Raw genomic sequence first — 19771 nt, 5'->3', positions numbered from 1 at the left:
TAAACCATACCAAACAAAACAATAAACCATACCAAACAAAACAATAAACCATACCAAAAAAAACAATAAACCGTACCAAACAAAACAATAAACTGTACCAAACAAAACAATAAACCATACCAAACAAAACAATAAACTGTACCAAAAACAATAAACCGTACCAAACAAAACAATAAACCATACCAAAAAAAAAACAATAAACCATACCAAACAAAACAATAAACCATACCAAACAAAACAATAAACCATACCAAAAAACAATAAACCATACCAAAAAAAACAATAAACCATACCAAACAAAACAATAAACCATACCAAACAAAACAATAAACTGTACCAAAAAACAATAAACCGTACCAAACAAAACAATAAACCATACCAAACAAAACAATAAACCATACCAAACAAAACAATAAACCATACCAAACAAAACAATAAACCATACCAAACAAAACAATAAACCATACCAAACAAAACAATAAACCATACCAAACAAAGAATAAACCATACCAAACAAAACAATAAACCATACCAAACAAAACAATAAACCGTACCAAACAAAGAATAAACCATACCAAACAAAACAATAAACCATACCAAACAAAGAATAAACCATACCAAACAAAACAATAAACCATACCAAACAAAACAATAAACCATACCAAACAAAACAATAAACCGTACCAAAAAACAATAAACCGTACCAAACAAAACAATAAACCATACCAAACAAAACAATAAACCATACCAAAAAACAATAAACCATACCAAACAAAACAATAAACCATACCAAAAAAAACAATAAACCATACCAAACAAAACAATAAACCATACCAAACAAAACAATAAACTGTACCAAAAAACAATAAACCGTACCAAACAAAACAATAAACCGTACCAAACAAAACAATAAACCATACCAAACAAAACAATAAACCATACCAAACAAAGAATAAACCATACCAAACAAAACAATAAACCATACCAAACAAAACAATAAACCATACCAAACAAAACAATAAACCATACCAAAGAAAACAATAAACCATACCAAACAAAACAATAAACCATACCAAACAAAACAATAAACCATACCAAACAAAACAATAAACCATACCAAACAAAACAATAAACCATACCAAACAAAACAATAAACCATACCAAACAAAACAATAAACCATACCAAACAAAACAATAAACCATACCAAACAAAACAATAAACCATACCAAACAAAACAATAAACCATACCAAACAAAACAATAAACCATACCAAACAAAACAATAAACCATACCAAACAAAACAATAAACCATACCAAACAAAACAATAAACCATACCAAACAAAACAATAAACCATACCAAACAAAACAATAAACCATACCAAACAAAACAATAAACCATACCAAACAAAACAATAAACCATACCAAACAAAACAATAAACCATACCAAACAAAACAATAAACCATACCAAACAAAGAATAAACCATACCAAACAAAACAATAAACCATACCAAACAAAACAATAAACCATACCAAAAAACAATAAACCATACCAAACAAAACAATAAACCATACCAAACAAAACAATAAACCATACCAAAAAACAATAAACCATACCAAAAAAAACAATAAACCATACCAAACAAACAATAAACCATACCAAACAAAACAATAAACCATACCAAACAAAACAATAAACCATACCAAACAAAACAATAAACCATACCAAACAAAACAATAAACCATACCAAACAAAACAATAAACCATACCAAACAAAACAATAAACCATACCAAACAAAACAATAAACCATACCAAACAAAACAATAAACCATACCAAACAAAACAATAAACCTTATCAAACAAAACAATAAACCATACCAAACAAAACAATAAGCCATACCAAACAAAACAATAAACCATACCAAACAATACAATAAACCATACCAAACAAAACAATAAGCCATACCAAACAAAGAATAAACCATACCAAACAAAACAATAAACCATACCAAACAAAACAATAAACCATACCAAACAAAACAATAAACCGTACCAAACAAAGAATAAACCATACCAAACAAAACAATAAACCATACCAAACAAAGAATAAACCATACCAAACAAAACAATAAACCATACCAAACAAAACAATAAACCATACCAAACAAAACAATAAACCGTACCAAAAAACAATAAACCGTACCAAACAAAACAATAAACCACACCAAACAAAACAATAAACCATACCAAACAAAACAATAAACCATACCAAACAAAGAATAAACCATACCAAACAAAACAATAAACCGTACCAAAGAAAACAATAAACCATACCAAACAAAACAATAAACCATACCAAAAAAAACAATAAACCGTACCAAAAAACAATAAACCATACCAAAAAAAACAATAAACCATACCAAACAAAACAATAAACCATACCAAACAAAACAATAAACCGTACCAAAAAACAATAAACCATACCAAAAAAAACAATAAACCATACCAAACAAAACAATAAACCATACCAAACAAAACAATAAACTGTACCAAAAAACAATAAACCATACCAAAAAAAACAATAAACCATACCAAACAAAACAATAAACCATACCAAACAAAACAATAAACTGTACCAAAAAACAATAAACCGTACCAAACAAAACAATAAACCATACCAAAAAACAATAAACCATACCAAAAAAAACAATAAACCATACCAAACAAAACAATAAACCATACCAAAAAACAATAAACCGTACCAAACAAAACAATAAACCATACCAAAGAAAACAATAAACCATACCAAACAAAGAATAAACCATACCAAACAAAACAATAAACCATACCAAACAAAACAATAAACCATACCAAACAAAGAATAAACCATACCAAACAAAACAATAAACCATACCAAACAAAGAATAAACCATACCAAACAAAACAATAAACCATACCAAAAAACAATAAACCGTACCAAACAAAACAATAAACCGTACCAAAAAAACAATAAACCATACCAAAGAAAACAATAAACCATACCAAACAAAACAATAAATCATGCCAAACAAAGAATAAACCATACCAAACAAAACAATAAACCATACCAAACAAAACAATAAACCATACCAAACAAAACAATAAACCGTACCAAAAAACAATAAACCGTACCAAACAAAACAATAAACCATACCAAACAAAACAATAAACCATACCAAACAAAGAATAAACCATACCAAACAAAACAATAAACCATACCAAACAAAACAATAAACCGTACCAAACAAAACAATAAACCGTACCAAAAAAACAATAAACCATACCAAAGAAAACAATAAACCATACCAAACAAAACAATAAACCATACCAAACAAAACAATAAACCATACCAAACAAAACAATAAACCATACCAAACAAAACAATAAACCATACCAAACAAAACAATAAACTGTACCAAAAAACAATAAACCGTACCAAACAAAACAATAAACCATACCAAACAAAACAATAAACCATACCAAACAAAACAATAAACCATACCAAACAAAGAATAAACCATACCAAACAAAACAATAAGCCATACCAAACAAAACAATAAACCATACCAAACAAAGAATAAACCATACCAAACAAAACAATAAACCATACCAAACAAAACAATAAACCATACCAAACAAAACAATAAACCATACCAAACAAAACAATAAACCGTACCAAAAAACAATAAACCGTACCAAACAAAACAATAAACCATACCAAACAAAACAATAAACCATACCAAACAAAACAATAAACCATACCAAACAAAGAATAAACCATACCAAACAAAACAATAATGCATATCAAACAAAGAATAAACCATACCAAACAAAACAATAATCCATACCAAACAAAGAATAAACCATACCAAACAAAACAATAAACTATCCCAAACAAAACAATAAACCATAACAAACAAAGAATAAACCATACCAAACAAAACAATAAACCATACCAAACAAAGAATAAACCATACCAAACAAAACAATAAACCATACCAAACAAAAGAATCACTTGAACAAATGAATTAAAATAACTTACAATTAAACTAACAATTAATTAGACAAACAAATTCGCCAACAAGCCAACTAAGCATTTAACCAAACCCCTGTGCACAGGTAGAACAGATTGCCAGAGCGAATGTAACAATCTGCTCTGCCTATCTGCAGTCACCCCTGCTTATATACTTTTTTTTGGCCCATTACTCTTCGAACAAGACCCTTTTTGCGGTGGGTGAGGCGCCTGACCTGCTTTTGCACAGAGCATGCTTCATGATTTAGCCGATGAGAGTGTGGATCCGGAGAAGCGCCATTTATGGAAGTCTCTCCCTCGTTTGAACAGTCAACACGGTCCTTGTTCGTGGAACTTTCACAGGACATCTGCATTAGCAATCACCATATCTTTCTTTATCTCAAAGCTCCAGAGGAGAGAGAGGGAAAGATACATGGGGAAAGGGGAGGTGATTCCTCCCCCACCCCTTTCCTGGGTCAACAGTGCTTTCCACACCACAGCCGTGCTGCACAGTGTTTCTACTCGGCCTGTCTCTCCAAATACAATTCATGGTTATATCTTAAATCATTTAAAAATAAAACCCCACATCAGAACATTAACAAAAATTTAACTATATGCGAGCAATAAACAAACCTTAATCAAAGGAAAATATTACAAGCAAGTTAGATAAAAAATAAAGCTGAAATCCCAACTCCAGCCCCCACACCCTATACTATGTAAATAAACACCTGCTGGTCACAAGGAAATCAGACACAGGTAGAGGCCATTCAGCCCATCATGCCTGGACCACATCAACACCACACAAATTATCAACACAAGATCAAAATAAGAAAATGCAAAAAAATATATATTTTTTAATGATGTTTTTTTTTGTGGGTTTTTGTTTTTCCTTCTTTTCAGGGGAGGAGGCATGGGCTTTGTTAAAAACACACATCAACCACAACACCCACCAACCCCCCTTGACAAGACCCCCACCAACAGCACTCCTCACACACGCATACAATCACCGATCAATGCTCAAGCTTCCTCAAAGTCTGATCAACATCCCGATACCCCTCCATCTCCATAACTTCCAGGTACCTATCTAATTATAATTTAAAGTAATCTACTGTTTCTGCTACCACTACCTTTCCAGGGAAGCCAGTCCATGCATTAACTACTCTCAAAGTGAAAGTCCACTGCCCTACGACCATCTTCACTCTCCTCTTCTTTACTCTCAAGCTATGGCCACTGGTCTATCCCTGTCAATGCTGTTGAATAATCTTAAACATCTCTATCATATCTCCTCATAACCGCCTTCTTTCCAGTGTATAAAGTCCTGTCTCCTTCAACCACTCCTCATAGCTGAGTCCAGCAATGCCAGTGATCAATCTCGTAGCCCTGCACTGAACCCTCTCTATGGTATCTATGTCCTTCCTGAGTTGTGGTGACCAAAACTGCACACAATATTCTAGATGTGGCCCTCACTAAATTCCTGTACAATGTTAACACCACCTCTTTTAATTTAAAATTGATCCCCCTCCGAATACAACCTAAAACCCTATTTGCTTTCCCTAAAGCTACCTGGCACTGTGCTACCTGCTTACCTCCCATATCTATTAACACCCCCAGATCCTTCTCCTGTGTCATACGCTCCAAAATTACCCCTTGCATCCTGTAATCTCTATTTCCGTTGTTCTTTCCCATCCCTAACACCTTACACTTGTTCAAGTTAAACTACATCTGCCAATCTTTTTCCCAATCTATGCAAGTAACAATAATTTCCTGAATCTGATCACCATCCCCTCTGCTATCCACCTTACCTCCAAGCTTTGTGTCATCTGCAAATTTGGAAAGCTTACTCTTTACCCCATTATCCAAATCATTGATGCAAATATTGAATAGTAATGGTCTGAGTACTGATCCCTGATGTACCCCACTACTTACATCCTCCCAGCAAGACATCCTCCCTCTCACAGCCACTCTTTGCTTCCTATCACGAAGCCAGTTTGCAATCCAATTAGCTACCTGACCAGCCACGCCACAAGCCCTCACTTTGACTAACAACCTCCGATGTGGTACCTTATTAAATGCCTTCTTAAAGTCTAGATATACTATGTCCATTGCCTTTCCCTCATCCACCCAATCAGACACTGCGTCATAGAGCTCCAAAAGATCTGTTAAACAGGAACTACCTTTGGTAAACCCAATGTTTTTTTTTTTAACGTGATTCTTCACCATTGACATACCGGGCCAAAATGATACGTAACATGTAGTAGAGAGTAGAGTAGAGTGTATTGCATTTGGGTCCATTTGTTTGTCTTGTTTCTTTGTTTGTTTTTTTGTCTATTTGTCTGTCTGACTGTTTGTCTGTTTGTTTGTCCACGCAGAACTTTCGTGTTTTTCTCCGCAACCGCTTGTCGGTTTAAAATAAGACTAAATTTTCACCATTGGTGCGAATACTTATGTCAAATGTTGCAATCATGATTATGACGTCATAGGTCACGTGGTGTGACAGCCATATTGGACAAATGGAAAAACTTTGGACCTCTGTTTCTCTGAAACCACACCAAAGAAAAAAATTGAAACTTGGCACAGAGTGCTCGTCATGGGGAATGTGTGACTTTTTTCATGACGTCATAGGTTCCTTCGTTATGACGTCATAATTGCACATGTATAACGCCACATCCGATCAGTATGAAAATTTTTGAGGGTCACCTAAGGATAAAGTGGTCTACAGAAAAAAAAATTGATGACGTCATCGGTCACGTTATTCGGCAGCCATATTGTTGTTTTTTTTTTAAACCTTCAAAAATCTTCTCTGAAGTGGCTGAACAGATCGAGGTGAAACTTTTCACGTACGAGTGCCAGTCCATGAAGAACAAAAGGTTCACGCATATGATATCATAGGTCACATGGTTTGGCAGCCATATTGGATTTACCCTAAAACCTATAAATATACACCACTCAAAAGAAGTCCTGGCGAGGGTCTTCAATCTCTGATTGCTCTTTATCTTGTTCAAAATGTATTGGGCCTGATATGTTATGCACTCTCCCAAGTGCCCTTCTCGTTTAATTTCTGTTGTTCACAAGAAACCTTGTTTTCAAGGAGCTTGCGCAGTGAGGGTCGATGATAAATGGGGTTTCTCGGACACCCATTCAAATGAATGGGGGGAAAGGGAAAAACTTTCTGACCCAAGCCCCAAAAGCTCAACATAGGAGACTCATTTTGTCCCCACTTATCCCCTTCCCTCCCATACAAGCAAATGAAAAATTGAGACCACATTTATCCATGTTCTACTTCAGGGAATAACTTAATTTTCTTTTAACATTCATTTCCATCGAGTATATTCACTTTATCTCTTCAAGCACGAAAGAAAGGGAAGTTCACTGTCCCTCCTTCGGTTCTGTAAAATTGGGAAGTGCCTTTAAAGAAAGGGGGATACGTGGAGTTATGCACGGACCGGACGCTGGAGGGAGCGATGAGGAGAGGAGTTCGGGGTGAGAGGCCAGGAGGTGTGCGGGGCAAAGGTTGTAACGTTCCGATGTTCGGTTTAAAATAAAACCGTTGGAGAATATTCGATTCCTCATTCTTGGAGTATTTTACAAGACAACACAGCGGTCAACTTCAATGGTGGGGATCAACGATGAAAAGGACAAAAGTGTTCAGGAGGAAGAAGAAGAAAGGAGGGACGATGAAGAACTTCCGGGTTGTTGTTCCTGTAAACCTCGTACAGAACCTCGAACGGAGATCCTCGTGGTCGGGACGGGACTGATGGGAAGAGGTATTTTGGGAATTCTTATTTAACACTGAAAACGGGAATTTAAATATAAAATAATTTTCCTGTTTTTTTGACGACGTCGATGAAGGAAAGTTAAAGGAATTTTTATTGAATGTTTGTTGAGGTGATTGTTGATTTAATGAGGTGTTTTTCACTCTTTTTGTTTATAATCAAATCGTCACGAAACTTCCTACAACGATGATTGAACCTCGTTCTTTCTTTTAAAAACAAAACTACCAGAAACCTTTTATAATTGACTTGTGGGTCCAATTTGATCTCCAAACGAGGTGTAACGAGGGTACGAGGTTCGATTACCTACTTTACCTGTTCGTGGGATTTTAACGTTCATCACCTGAATGGAGATGAAAACCCTGATTTATAATAATCCATAAACTCAAAAAGATCTTGTGGGTCTAAAATGTAACATTCCTCATTAACCTTCCATCGAAATTCCATCTTAGTGAAGTTGAACTCCACAGGGATATTATTCAGGAATTCGAGAACTCCGAGGGAAATGCAACCACACCCCCACCCCTCCCCAACCCCCCACCTCCCCTCACCCGCCCGTATCGCTCTGCACCCACCATCCTACCCCCATCGGGCTGGCCCCCGCCGCCCTGCCCCCGTCATGCTGACCCCCCCCGCCCTGCCCCCATCGGGCTGGCCCCCGCCGCCCTGCCCCCATCGGGCTGGCCCCCTGCCGCCCTGCCCCCGTCGCCCTGCCCCCATCGGGCTGGCCCCCGCCGCCCTGCCTCCATCGGGCTGGTCCCTGCCCCTATCGGGGTGGCCCCCACCACCCTGCCCCCATCGGGCTGGTCCCTGCCCCTATCGTGGTGGCCCCCGCCACCCTGCCCCCATCGGGCTGGCCCCTGCCCCTATCGGGTGGCCCCCACCACCCTGCCTCCATCGGGCTCTCCCCCACCACCCTGCCCCCATCAGGCTGGTCCCTGTCGCCCTGCCCCCGTCATGCTGACCCCCACCTCCCTGCCCCGATCGGGCTGTCCCCCACCACCCTGCCCCCATCACGCTGGTCCCTGCTGCCCCGCCCCCGTCATGCTGACCCCCACCACCCTGCCCCCATCGGGCTGTCCCCCACCACCCTGCCACCATCAGGCTGGTCCCTGCCGCCCTGCCCCCGCCATGCTGACCCCCACCTCCCTCCCCCAATCGGGCTGGCCCCCACCGCCCTGCCCCCATCAGGTCTCCCCCGCCGTCCTGCCCCCATCAGGAACCTATACATTTCCCATCGATGCACAAATCCCTTCGGTGGGGTGTCTGGAATGTGTTTGTGAGATGACGGTGTTGGACTTGTTGAACCTGGATATTTATCTTTAAAGGCCCAGTCACACCTTGACGTTTTAGCCAGCGATGGTAACGTATTAAAATTTATGTAAAACGCTGGCTTACGTTGGTTGAACTTTTGATGTTTTTTTTTAAAGATTCGGACGTATTCATAGCGACTTGGTCTTATATATAACGCATTAGTAACGGACACAGAACGTTTCGTTGTGTTATAGATAACTTATACCAACGAATGCTGAACCTGTTGTCGGCCTACACAACCGATGCCCAACGATAGTCTAACTTAGGCATAGCGCGTTGCACGCATCGCCGACGATGTCGTGACGTAGCCTATTAAAAGGCTGACGCACAACGATTCGAATCATAACTGCCGTAGAAATGGAAGTGTCAACATCGCAGTCACACCTTGGCGATTTTGCCAGCGTATGCCGACCTAAGAAAAATGTGTCTAAAACGTTGGGGCGCGTCAAATACGGTATGAGTAAGTTTGGTATACGTGAGTAGAACGCTAAAGTACGCTATCATACGTCGTAGTAAGTAGAGTACGTCAAGAAATTTTAAACATGTTCAAAATTTTACGACGTACTCTGCGTATGACACACGTTCCGCATGCGATGGGGATAAGTTTTACACACGATATGTGGACGCTTACACACGTCCACAAAGGCTACTTATAAGTTACTCATAAGTCGAAACGCGTCGCGGTAATGTCTTTTTTACGCGAAACTTATTTCTAACTTATGTTTGACGTGCTTTGAACCAATTCTTTACGTAGTCCCAACACACATCGACGTATGTAGACGTATTCCAATGACGTCTTCCGGTCGACAAAAAAAATAAATGAACGTGTTTCTAGCTTACAACTGCCATATAAAGACGTGTTCCCAGCGGTTTTGGGAATTGGTATATAAAAATGCTGCTCATAAAAGGGGAACCCAACAGTGTTTTCGAGTCCTTTGTGAGTCTATGTCCATGTCAGCAGTAACAGTATCAGTATCAGTATTAGTATTAGTATTAGTAGTAGTTTGTTCATGTTGGCAGTAGTAGGTGAGTGTGAGGGCGAGGGTGTGGGTTATGATGGATCCTCCTTGCGTCCGCGTGTCCACGGGTAGGAGACATCTTTGCACCATTGTTCGAAGTTCTTCGCGGCTAATTTTTTATGGGGCTTTTTCAACAATGAGCTATGGCTTGTTTTAACGATTTAGGTCTATTCATAACGGGTTGGACAAATGCACAATAAACTAATAATCTGCATAGAGCGCTTCGATAACTTATAGATACAGTATACCAACGAATAATTATCGTGTAGCCGGCATTCACAAACTATGCCCAACGATAGCCTAACTTATCCATATCGTGCGGCAGTTTATCTTTGCCGGTGACGTGGGGTTTGCTATTCATAGGCTGCCACTCAACGATTTGAATGGCTGCATCTCCACTATTGAAAGTAGACGCTTGCGCTCAAAAATTGGATTTTTTTTTTTACACTCAACGACTTTTAAACGGTACCACTCAGCTATTTTCATTGTTTACAATGAACGATTTAAATTGCTGTCACTCGCCTTTGGTTTTTGACGCTGGCGCTCGGAAATTTTAATCGTTTCTATTGAACGTGCTAAATCGCTCAAACCCCACTATTGAAAGTAGACGCTTGCGCTCAACAATTGGATTTTTTTTTACACTCAACGACTTTTAAACGGTACCACTCAACTATTTTCATTGTTTACAATGAACGATTTAAATTGCTGTCACTCGCCTTTGTTTTTTGACGCTGGGGTTTGGAAATTTGAAGCGTTTCTTCTGAACGTGTTAAAACGCTCAAACTCGACTATTTTAAATAGACGCTGCCGATGGACAATTGGAATCATAGCCAAGCTAGACATCGAAGTGTGAACATCCTCGTCATGCCGAAGAAAAGTTTGAAGAATGCTGCAAATAAGTGTCCTGGCCGTGGCCGTGGACGCTGACGCAAGGACGATCCATTATACCGACGTCTTTCAGCCTACAAGTAACTTAAAAGTAACGTCTGTCGACGTGTGTCAACGATCGCGTTACGTGCCAACAACACGTTAATCATAGGTTAGAAATAAGTTTCGGGTACGCTAAACATTACCTCGGCGTGTCTCAACTTATGATTAACTTACAAGTAGCATGTGTTGACGTCTGTCAACGATCGCAGACCGTGTATAAAACTTGTGGCCAGCGTAGCGGAACGTGCGAGTCATACGCCGGCATATGTCGTGAAATTTCAAGCATGCAAAAATTTGAGGACAACCGAAAAGTACAACGTTTAAAGCCAACGTACAACGACGTATGGCAGTGTTTTTCAGCGTGCTCTCAATGTTATCAAAACTTACCCATAACGTATTCAACGTGTGTCAGCGTTTTAGAAAAATTTTTCAAAAATCGGCATACGTTGGCTAAAACGTCAAGGTGTGACTGGGCCTTTAGGAAAGTGTAAATTCATGATTTATCTGTTTGAGAGAGTTCAAATAAAAGTAAATTGAGATGTTTGTTGGTTCTTCTCTTCACATGTGGGTTTCAGAAGGTGGAACAGAGCCCTCCAGGTGTGTGTTTTATATGTGTTTATATTCACGACTTGGCTGTATATGCATGTACGTGTGTATGTGTCGAGGATTGTATGTATTCTAAAGCAACCAAGCATGTCTTTAATGTTTTGTTAAAACTCTTTGGGCGATTGGAATGGGGAAAGGATAAATCTTTCCTTTTTTTTAATCTGTGCACTGTCAAAAGTTGTTTTGCCAGCCAAAGGGCTGCCTTTGTAATACCACAGCTGGCCTTGTTGACAGTTTTGAAATGGCCTTAATGACCAGAACAACTGGGCTTCCCAGAATTGCTGGATCACTGCCCAGAACTGCTCGGCCTCAATAACATGTAGGGGGCAACCTTGCTAATACAGATAAAGGAAGGAAGGGAGCTGTTCTTGTACTTTCTGTACTCTCTTATCAGCAGTACAAGCTAGAGAACTCATGAGTAATAATAAATCCTATTGAGAAGCAGTCATTTTAAGGTCACAGTAAACTGAATATATAATAAGGCAGTGCTAAAATCAAGCTTGCCAGAGGATTGGGCTGGATGGACTATTGTGTTCAAAGCCTTTCTATCTCCATATGCATATGTCCGATGTGCAATAAAACCTTCTCAACCAAGATCGGTGGGAACAGAGCTTGATCTCAATCAGTGTGGACCTCACCTTGATCTCAACATATGTGTGTATGGAATATTGTCGGGGCACAACACACAACAAGAGGGGCGGGAGAGGGAACGACAAAACTGGGGAACAAAGACATAAGGAGATCTGTGGAACGGAGAGGGATGGAACATGTGGTATACAAGATGGACAGGACAGGGACTTTCAGGAAGGAAAGCAGGGAATTTGAAGGAGGTGGGTTTGGGGTTTTCAAACGGGGGTAGAAAAGATTGTGGTTTTGGATGGGGGGAGATCAGAGGTGGTGTTGAACAGCTGTTCTGAAGACCTGTAGGGAAGAGTGGGATTGAAGAGAGTGTGGGAGTTTATTCCAAAGGTGGGGGAAAAAAGAGGAATGAAAGAGTGAAGGTGAGCAGTGATTCTTGATTTTGGTAGTTTTTATCAGAACGGGGTTCCTGATGGATCTTGAATGTCCTGCGGAAATAATGGGGTGGTAGGGGGGAAATCACAGACAGAGCCCGGGGTGGGGGGTGCGGGTGAGACCAGAGAGGAGACAGTGGAAGACAGAAAGACCACCGACCTGCCTGCGGTGAGAGAGTCAATGAGAGGCCCAAAGATTCGGCTTCACCGAAGGAGATACCAATGATCCTAAATGCCTTGGTTTCCACAGCATGATGCTGAGAAAGGTGAGAGGCAGGAGCACCAGCCCTGAGGGGAGAGCAGTACGCCATCAGGCTGTGGACGAAGGCTTTGCATGTGGTGAGGAGCACTTTTTCTCTCCAAGGAGCCATTCTGTGTTTCAAGATGGGACAGACAGACAGCAAGAGCCTATTATTAGAAAGAGATGGTGGGGCCAGGGCCAGATTTAGGGGCAGTAGACCACCTGGGGTGCTGGCTTTGTGTGATCCAGCCAGGAAGATATAACAGGAATTAACAACGAAATTAGCACAGGAGGTAGAAATTCAGATTTGGTCTATCATGTCTGTGCAACATCAACACCACGATTCAGATTAAATAAATCCATCAAACTAACGACTCAATTTAATAGGGATATTGGAGAGGGGGTTAGAGAGTGGGGATGAGAGAAGTGGGGCAGGTACAGGGATATCACTAGGGAATGAAGAAATGAATAATTTGGTGGCCGGGATAAGGGGGGTGGGCGTCAGCTGTTTTGGGGTGAACAACACACAACGTCAATCCCACAGTATCCCATTACAAGACCCTCGCTACCACTTCCCCACTTCCTGCCCTGACTACCCCTTCACTACTCCATGTAATCGCTTCCCCTCACGACTGCCTGCTCTCACTATCCCCTCACCACCGCCTGCTCTCACCACCGTGTGTCCACAGCCTGCCCACATGATTCCCTCACCACCGACTCCCCGCTGCCTTCCCTCACCACCGACTCCCCGCTGCCTGCCCTCACTTCCGACTCACCGCTGCTTGCCCTCGCTTCCGACTCACCGCTGCCTGCCCTCGCTTCCGACTCACCGCTGCCTGCCCTCGCTTCCGACTCACCGCTGCCTGCCCTCGCTTCCGACTCGCCGCTGCCTGCCCTCGCTTCCGACTCGCCGCTGCCTGCCCTCGCTTCCGACTCGCCGCTGCCTGCCCTCACTTCCGACTCACCGCTGCCTGCCCTCACTTCCGACTCACCGCTGCCTTCCCTCACTGCCCGCTCACCGCTGCCTGCCCTCGCTGCCTGCCCTCACTGCCCGCTCACCGCTGCATGCCGTGACTGCCCGCTCACCGCTGCGTGCCCTGACTGCCCCCTCACCGCTGCGTGCCCTGACTGCCCCCTCACCGCTGCCTGCCCTGACTGCCCCTCACCGCTGCCTGCCCTGACTGCCCCTCACCGCTGCCTGCCCTGACTGCCCCCTCACCGCTGCCTGCCCTGACTGCCCCCTCACCACTGCCTGCCCTGACAAACCCGCTCACCACTGACTGCCCGCTCACCACTGCCTGCCCTGACTGCCCACTCACCACTGCCTTCACTGCCTGCTCTCACCACCCCATACCCCTCATTAGACATTCACATGTTGAACAATTGGAGTGGGGGCTCCGAAGACGAGTCTTGCGTGGGGCATAATTTCATCTCAGGCCAGCCCTGGGTGGGGACAGTTGCCGATTTTGAAGTATTTGAGCTCACACTGAATGAAGGCAAATTCATGAATTCATTCATTGAAGCATGTGCCACAGTGCATCGCTGCATCCACTTTCCACTTGTACTTCCACCTCCGTCTGGCCACCCCCCAGCCAAATGCCTGGCCCATCCCATCACTTAAGGATAGGATATTCCAGACACCCCACTGAAGGGACACAGATTAACCCGAGGAGACTCGTCTGGTGGACGACACCTCAGCACCACCACAACACGCACTGCAGTGTGTTTTGTGGTGGCCGGAGTGCAAATACTGCCATCAACCTCCTCGGAAAGGTAAGCAACTGCAGGAGGACGTCCGCAGATGCAGTTGGCACCAGATATGGATGGCTGTTTGCTCACAAGGAGCTCCTCTGCCCTTTTGGCAGGTTTTGTATTGAATCCTGCTGGGTGTCCATGAAAGGGAAATGAGAAAGAAGAAAAGGATTAAGAGGTTCTTCCCCACCATGGCTTTTCTGCTTGTTTTGTGCAGCCATGGTGTTACTGTTGATGCATTACCTTTTTGTCTTTGGACATTGATTATATGCTTTTTGATGAAACCATAATGAGGGCGGGAGTGGTGGGGTTGCACTTTCATTTTTTGTTCTTTCATTTTGTTTGTGGCGGCTGCTGGTTGCATCATTGCTGCAAGTGTGGCTGTGCCGCTGATGTAGTGCCCCCTGTATTTTCAAGAAGAAATTTGGAATTTGGCCAGCGTGCCAGTGATAGCTCGCCTACTCTTCGAGAAAGACTCCATGGGATCTTTAATGCCCACCAACTCGCGCTGTGAGAGGATGCCCAGTTGAACGTTCATCTGGGTGAACGGCACACACGTTGATCCCTTTCCCTATCTGTCAAACATCACGTTGACAGTTTATTGCCGCGTTGGGATTCAAACCCAAGCGAGACAACTCGGGGTCAGTGTGTCTGCCTCAAGTTCATCCTGCCAGCACACATGGGGTGAAGAAACTGCCTGCAAAACCCTGAATTGATTGGATAAGATAAAGAGTGAAGAAAATAATATGTATAACCTTGCCTTTGTTTACATAAGCATTGTGTTCCTGGCAGGTCATCGGTGAAATGGACAACTTCTTGGAATGGCTCCAATCACAAGGTCTGAGAGCAGAAACAGCCCAAGCAGTGATCAATATCCTTGGAATTGAGAATCGGAAGGTTCTTCGAGTTTGTGCAGACTCTGATGCATTGCGAACAGAGCTCCTCTCTCTCGCCAAAGAGAAATTTAAATTTGCAATGTATGCCGACTTCTGTAAATTTGTGGAATCTTTTTTGAAGCCGCAGGTTGTCCAGCTTGCAGGCTCTTCTCTCTTGGGAAGTCTATTCATCAACTTAGAGAATGTTATTCGAGAACTTTCCAGTTTCTGCAAAAAGTTTATTGGATTCCAAAATGTGCAGCTGGAAAATATTCCTGGTTTCTGGGGAATCGGTTTCAGTGATGTCTGCAACCTCCATGATCAGGATGATGGATTAACACCCAAGTCTGGTATGTCACTATTTTATACACCTGAGCATGTCAAGAAATACCTTGATGTTCAGCCATGAATGTGTTTTTCTTGTAATTTATGGAATCTCTTTTGGAACAAGTTTGTGTTGAAAACGTTTAGATTCTCGATCCACAGTGAATGTTTTTTGTTTAAAAAAAAAAAAAAAAAAATTTTGTATATATTGTCGAAGCTCGTGTGATAGTACAGCGGATAAGCACAATAATTGTGCGTTTTATGAGAAAAGCATGAATTTTCTGACATAGTTTGTGAATACCATAAGGTTTATTTTCAGATGTGGAGGGAAGTCAGATTTGACCTCTGAGGACCGTGAGAGGTCAAATCCAAGATGGCTGACAGTCCACCGGGTCTAATGTTCAAACACGTTAAAATTTGGAACTAAACAGTGTAAAAAAAACATTTAAGGTGTCATTTCCAACTACCTTTGGTGATACTTTTGAGATCGCCAGGAGCAAAGGAAATGCATTTCGATCAAGGTCAAGTTCAAATTACGTTAACTTTTGGACATTCTTTTGGTAAAGACAATGGATTGGACCTATGCAATATAGCGAAACTTTGCTTCCATTTTGACACTATAGGGATAATAATACAAAAAAAATTAACAGAATAGTCCCATGTGCTAGTCTATTTAATACTTTATTAATAGCAATGATGATGATGGTAATGGTAGTGATCAAAATCTAACAGCCTCCAGAACAGAAGCACAGTGCAGTGCACTTGAGCTCAGCTTTGGCACACTTGCACCATCCAGTGCATCCTTTCTCACAGCGACAGCAGATCAATTCATGGCACGATTTTGATGCTTCAGGGAGAGTGGTCCAAAGCGGCTGCCACCCAGTTGTTTCCTTTGTCCAGCCCCAGTCAGATGGCTCTGGCATCTCTGGAACCAGGACCAATGCCTGGTTCCAACAGTTGGCCTGGTAGCAAGTGCGCTTGATGTGCTGTTTGAGTGCTGCCTGGGTTGGAGGAATGTTTTCTCGAGTTCTAGACTTCTGTATGAAGAGCTGTTTCCTGGCATGATTCACTTCCGTGCTCTCACTGATTCGCTCGTGCATTAGCACCACAAATCGCTCTCGCAGTAACATTGATCCTTCACTGACCTCACTTGGCATGCATAGGAGTTCATTGAAAGCATCATTCACCTCTGGGAAAGACTTCCAAGTTCCCCAGGCAGTCTTCTTTCCTCTGCCAGCGAATGCAGATACAGTGTCACACCCGGTGAAAGCGTGAAGGACTGGGAGAGTCAGACACTGTGTTGGATTCATTGTGGCAACCATTTCGTGAACAGCTATGTAACGAAAGCTTGACCCGACACCAAAGGCAACCCACACCTCATTAGGAGCTGTCTTGCTGAATGAAGCTACAGCCAGTACTACCACATCAGTATCAACGGTACGTGGGTCACCTTCTTACACCCCTTTTGCACAGCATCTGCCACATGCAGAAGTAGACGAGTGTCGGCTTCCTTCTGCGAACATGGGGCAAGGCAGGCCAAATATGACTCAGCCGAAGAGCAAAGGACTCCACTTCCATCTGTTGCATACAGTTCCTTGCCCTCTGCTAGAGGAAGATGAACAGCTACGCGTGACAGGAAAGCAAACAATTCGGTTTTGTTATCATCGCATGGAAGGAAGTCCTTCCAGTTCTTTGGCATCACAGTAGAAGGAGCCACTCTTTTCCTGGTGCCCTTTCCCCTCTTCTGTCTTGTTGAGGCTTTGAGGCTGGTGGGTAGGTACACATCCCAGACAAGGTCGATGTTGCTGCTTTTCTCAAGTTGAGCGGAGATGTATGATGCAAACACTCTTTCTCCATACTCTTGAAATGTTATTGATGTTCCCGGATTTAGTATTTGAACCACAGCTGCTCCATCAAGAATTGTTGCATCAGCCATAGGCACACTATTCTTTTCGAGCAGATCTGATTCCAGGCAGCGAAGTAGATCTGATTTAACCCCAATCCGAATTTTCCCTCCAGTTGACAGAGCTGGTGGGGCTGCCTGATTTTCATGGGAGAAGAAATTGTCCATGTCTCCGTCTCATGTTTGACAGGAGATGTACAGCCTCGAAAAGAGACCACAGTCACTCTTCAGTGCTGCGAGCTGTGCCTTCTGTTTTGACTTAATCTTGACCGGTGGCCTACTGAACAGTGGCAACTTGTTCCTTGGAAGTGTTTGTGTGATAGGTGTTGTACACTGTTCCAGCCATTTTCTCACAAACTTGGTGTACTGCTCCTCACCAAGAGTCTCGATCCTTCTCACAGTTTCAGCCACTTGTGTGTCCACGATGTCCCTTGTGTCAATGACTAGTAGGTCTTGACTGTGTTCTAGAAATTGATTCCCCATCTCTTCCAGCACTGTCCCAAGTGCCTTAACCTCCTTCAGGAATGCTGCTTGCACTCCAGGTTGCTGATCATGGTGATGGTGTCCAGTGTCGCCAGCACCATGCTGTTGCTTTGTGGTCTGTTGCTCAAACTCTGTAGTGATCCTTGAAATTTCTGGCCCTGCTACCATCCAGTGTCTGAGTGCTCCGTGATTGCCAGTCAGTCCAATAGTCCCACCAGAACCTTTGACCATTGCATTGTTCTGCTCATGGCACTGGTCAAGTGCCATAGCAGAGAACTTGTTGCTGGTTTTGCGCACCACGAAATTTCCAGATTTGAATTCTGATAGGACATCTGGGTGTTTTTCAGAGAGAGTCGTCATGTCATGGATGTGTACGGGAAGCCATCTGGAGTAGTGCGTGTGATCTAGGGTGAACATCCATGGCATCATACGAGTCAGGGATTCCACGTACAGCTGGAAGTTACCTTCACGAAGAGACCTGATGTACCGCAGCAAGAGAAGCTCCAATGACAAGGTCTTTAGCCAGTAGTCAAAGTGGACACTGGCCTTTGTTCGCTGTATGCACCACTTCTCAAAAGGTGGACTATCAGGTTGCATGGCACCAGTATCATCGGATGTGCAGTCTTCACGGTAAGCTTGTTGGAGGAGTGTATAAAGGCTTTCAGCTGTGACCTGGTGTGCATGGCGGGTCTTGGTGACATGGCTGGCATGTATGAAGGAATTTGCTGTTCCAGAACTTGCAATGTCAGCCTGTACCAGGGCGTTCATCCAGTCTCTGGTTCCACAAATTGGTCACAAAATTGGTTCCACAAACAAATTGGTTCCAAAATTAAGGATGTTTGAACTTTAGACCTGGGTGACTAGTGGTCATCTTGGATTTGACCTCTCACTGTCCCCTCAGAGGTCAAATCTGACTTCCCTTCACATCCGAAAATAAACATTATGGTATGACCTAACTATGCTAGAAATTTCATGCTTTTCTCATAAAATGCACAATTTTCTAAAATATGAGAGCTTATCCGCTGTACTATGAGAGTGAACACACAACACACAACAAGATCTGTGGAAGGAAGAGGGATGGGGTGGGGAACATGGGGTAAACAAGATAGACACCACAGGGACTTTCAGAACCTTACACGACAGGGAACTTTCGGGGAGGAAAGCACGGAATTTGATTGAAGGAGGTGCGTTTGGGGTGGATTATCAGGGGTGGAAAAGATCGTGGTTTTGGATGGGGGAAGACTGGAGGTGGTGGTGAACAGCTGTTTTGAAGACCTGGAGGGAAGAGTGGGATTGAAGAGAGTGTGGGAGTTTGTTCCAAAGGCAGGAAAAAAAGTGCAATGAAAGAGTGAAGGTGAGCAGTGATTGGTGATTTTGGTAGTTTTACCAGAAGGGGGTTGCTGGCGGACCTGGAGCGCCCAGCGAAATATAGGGGGGGATGGGGGAGGGGGACATCGCAGACAGAGCAAGGGGGGCAAGACCAGAGA

At 42.7% G+C, this 19771-nt stretch overlaps 2 protein-coding genes across 5 annotated transcripts in view; both read left to right on the top strand.

Moving 5' to 3' along the window:
- Nucleotides 1-7489: 7489 nt before the first annotated feature.
- Nucleotides 7490-19771, top strand: part of LOC147022122 (uncharacterized) — a 31644-nt gene continuing 19362 nt past the window's right edge. Inside the window, exons 1-3 of one of the 4 annotated variants that reach the window (XM_085892713.1) lie at nt 7681-7818; nt 15492-15537; nt 15739-15924. In XM_085892713.1, coding sequence (XP_085748839.1) covers nt 15504-15537; nt 15739-15924 — 220 coding nt within the window. In that variant the 5' untranslated portion in view covers nt 7681-7818; nt 15492-15503. Of the gene's footprint in view, nt 7819-11662; nt 11685-15491; nt 15925-19771 lie in introns of all 4 variants that reach the window. The other 3 variants (XM_085892712.1, XM_085892711.1, XM_085892714.1) reach the window with 3 other exon arrangements.
- ATPAF2 (ATP synthase mitochondrial F1 complex assembly factor 2) overlaps nt 7755-19771 on the top strand; it is a 204771-nt gene continuing 192754 nt past the window's right edge. The window contains exon 1 of the mRNA XM_085892724.1: nt 7755-7818. The gene's annotated coding sequence lies outside the window, so the exon portion shown is untranslated. The remainder of the gene's footprint in view (nt 7819-19771) is intronic.

Source organism: Eptatretus burgeri, chromosome 8 (genome assembly GCF_056783735.1).
Source record: "Eptatretus burgeri isolate ZD-2024b chromosome 8, Ebu_testis_v1, whole genome shotgun sequence".
Lineage (NCBI taxonomy): Eukaryota > Metazoa > Chordata > Myxini > Myxiniformes > Myxinidae > Eptatretus > Eptatretus burgeri.
The sequence above is the reverse complement of the archived record's forward strand: the minus strand, read 5'-3'. Positions and strand labels throughout refer to the sequence as shown.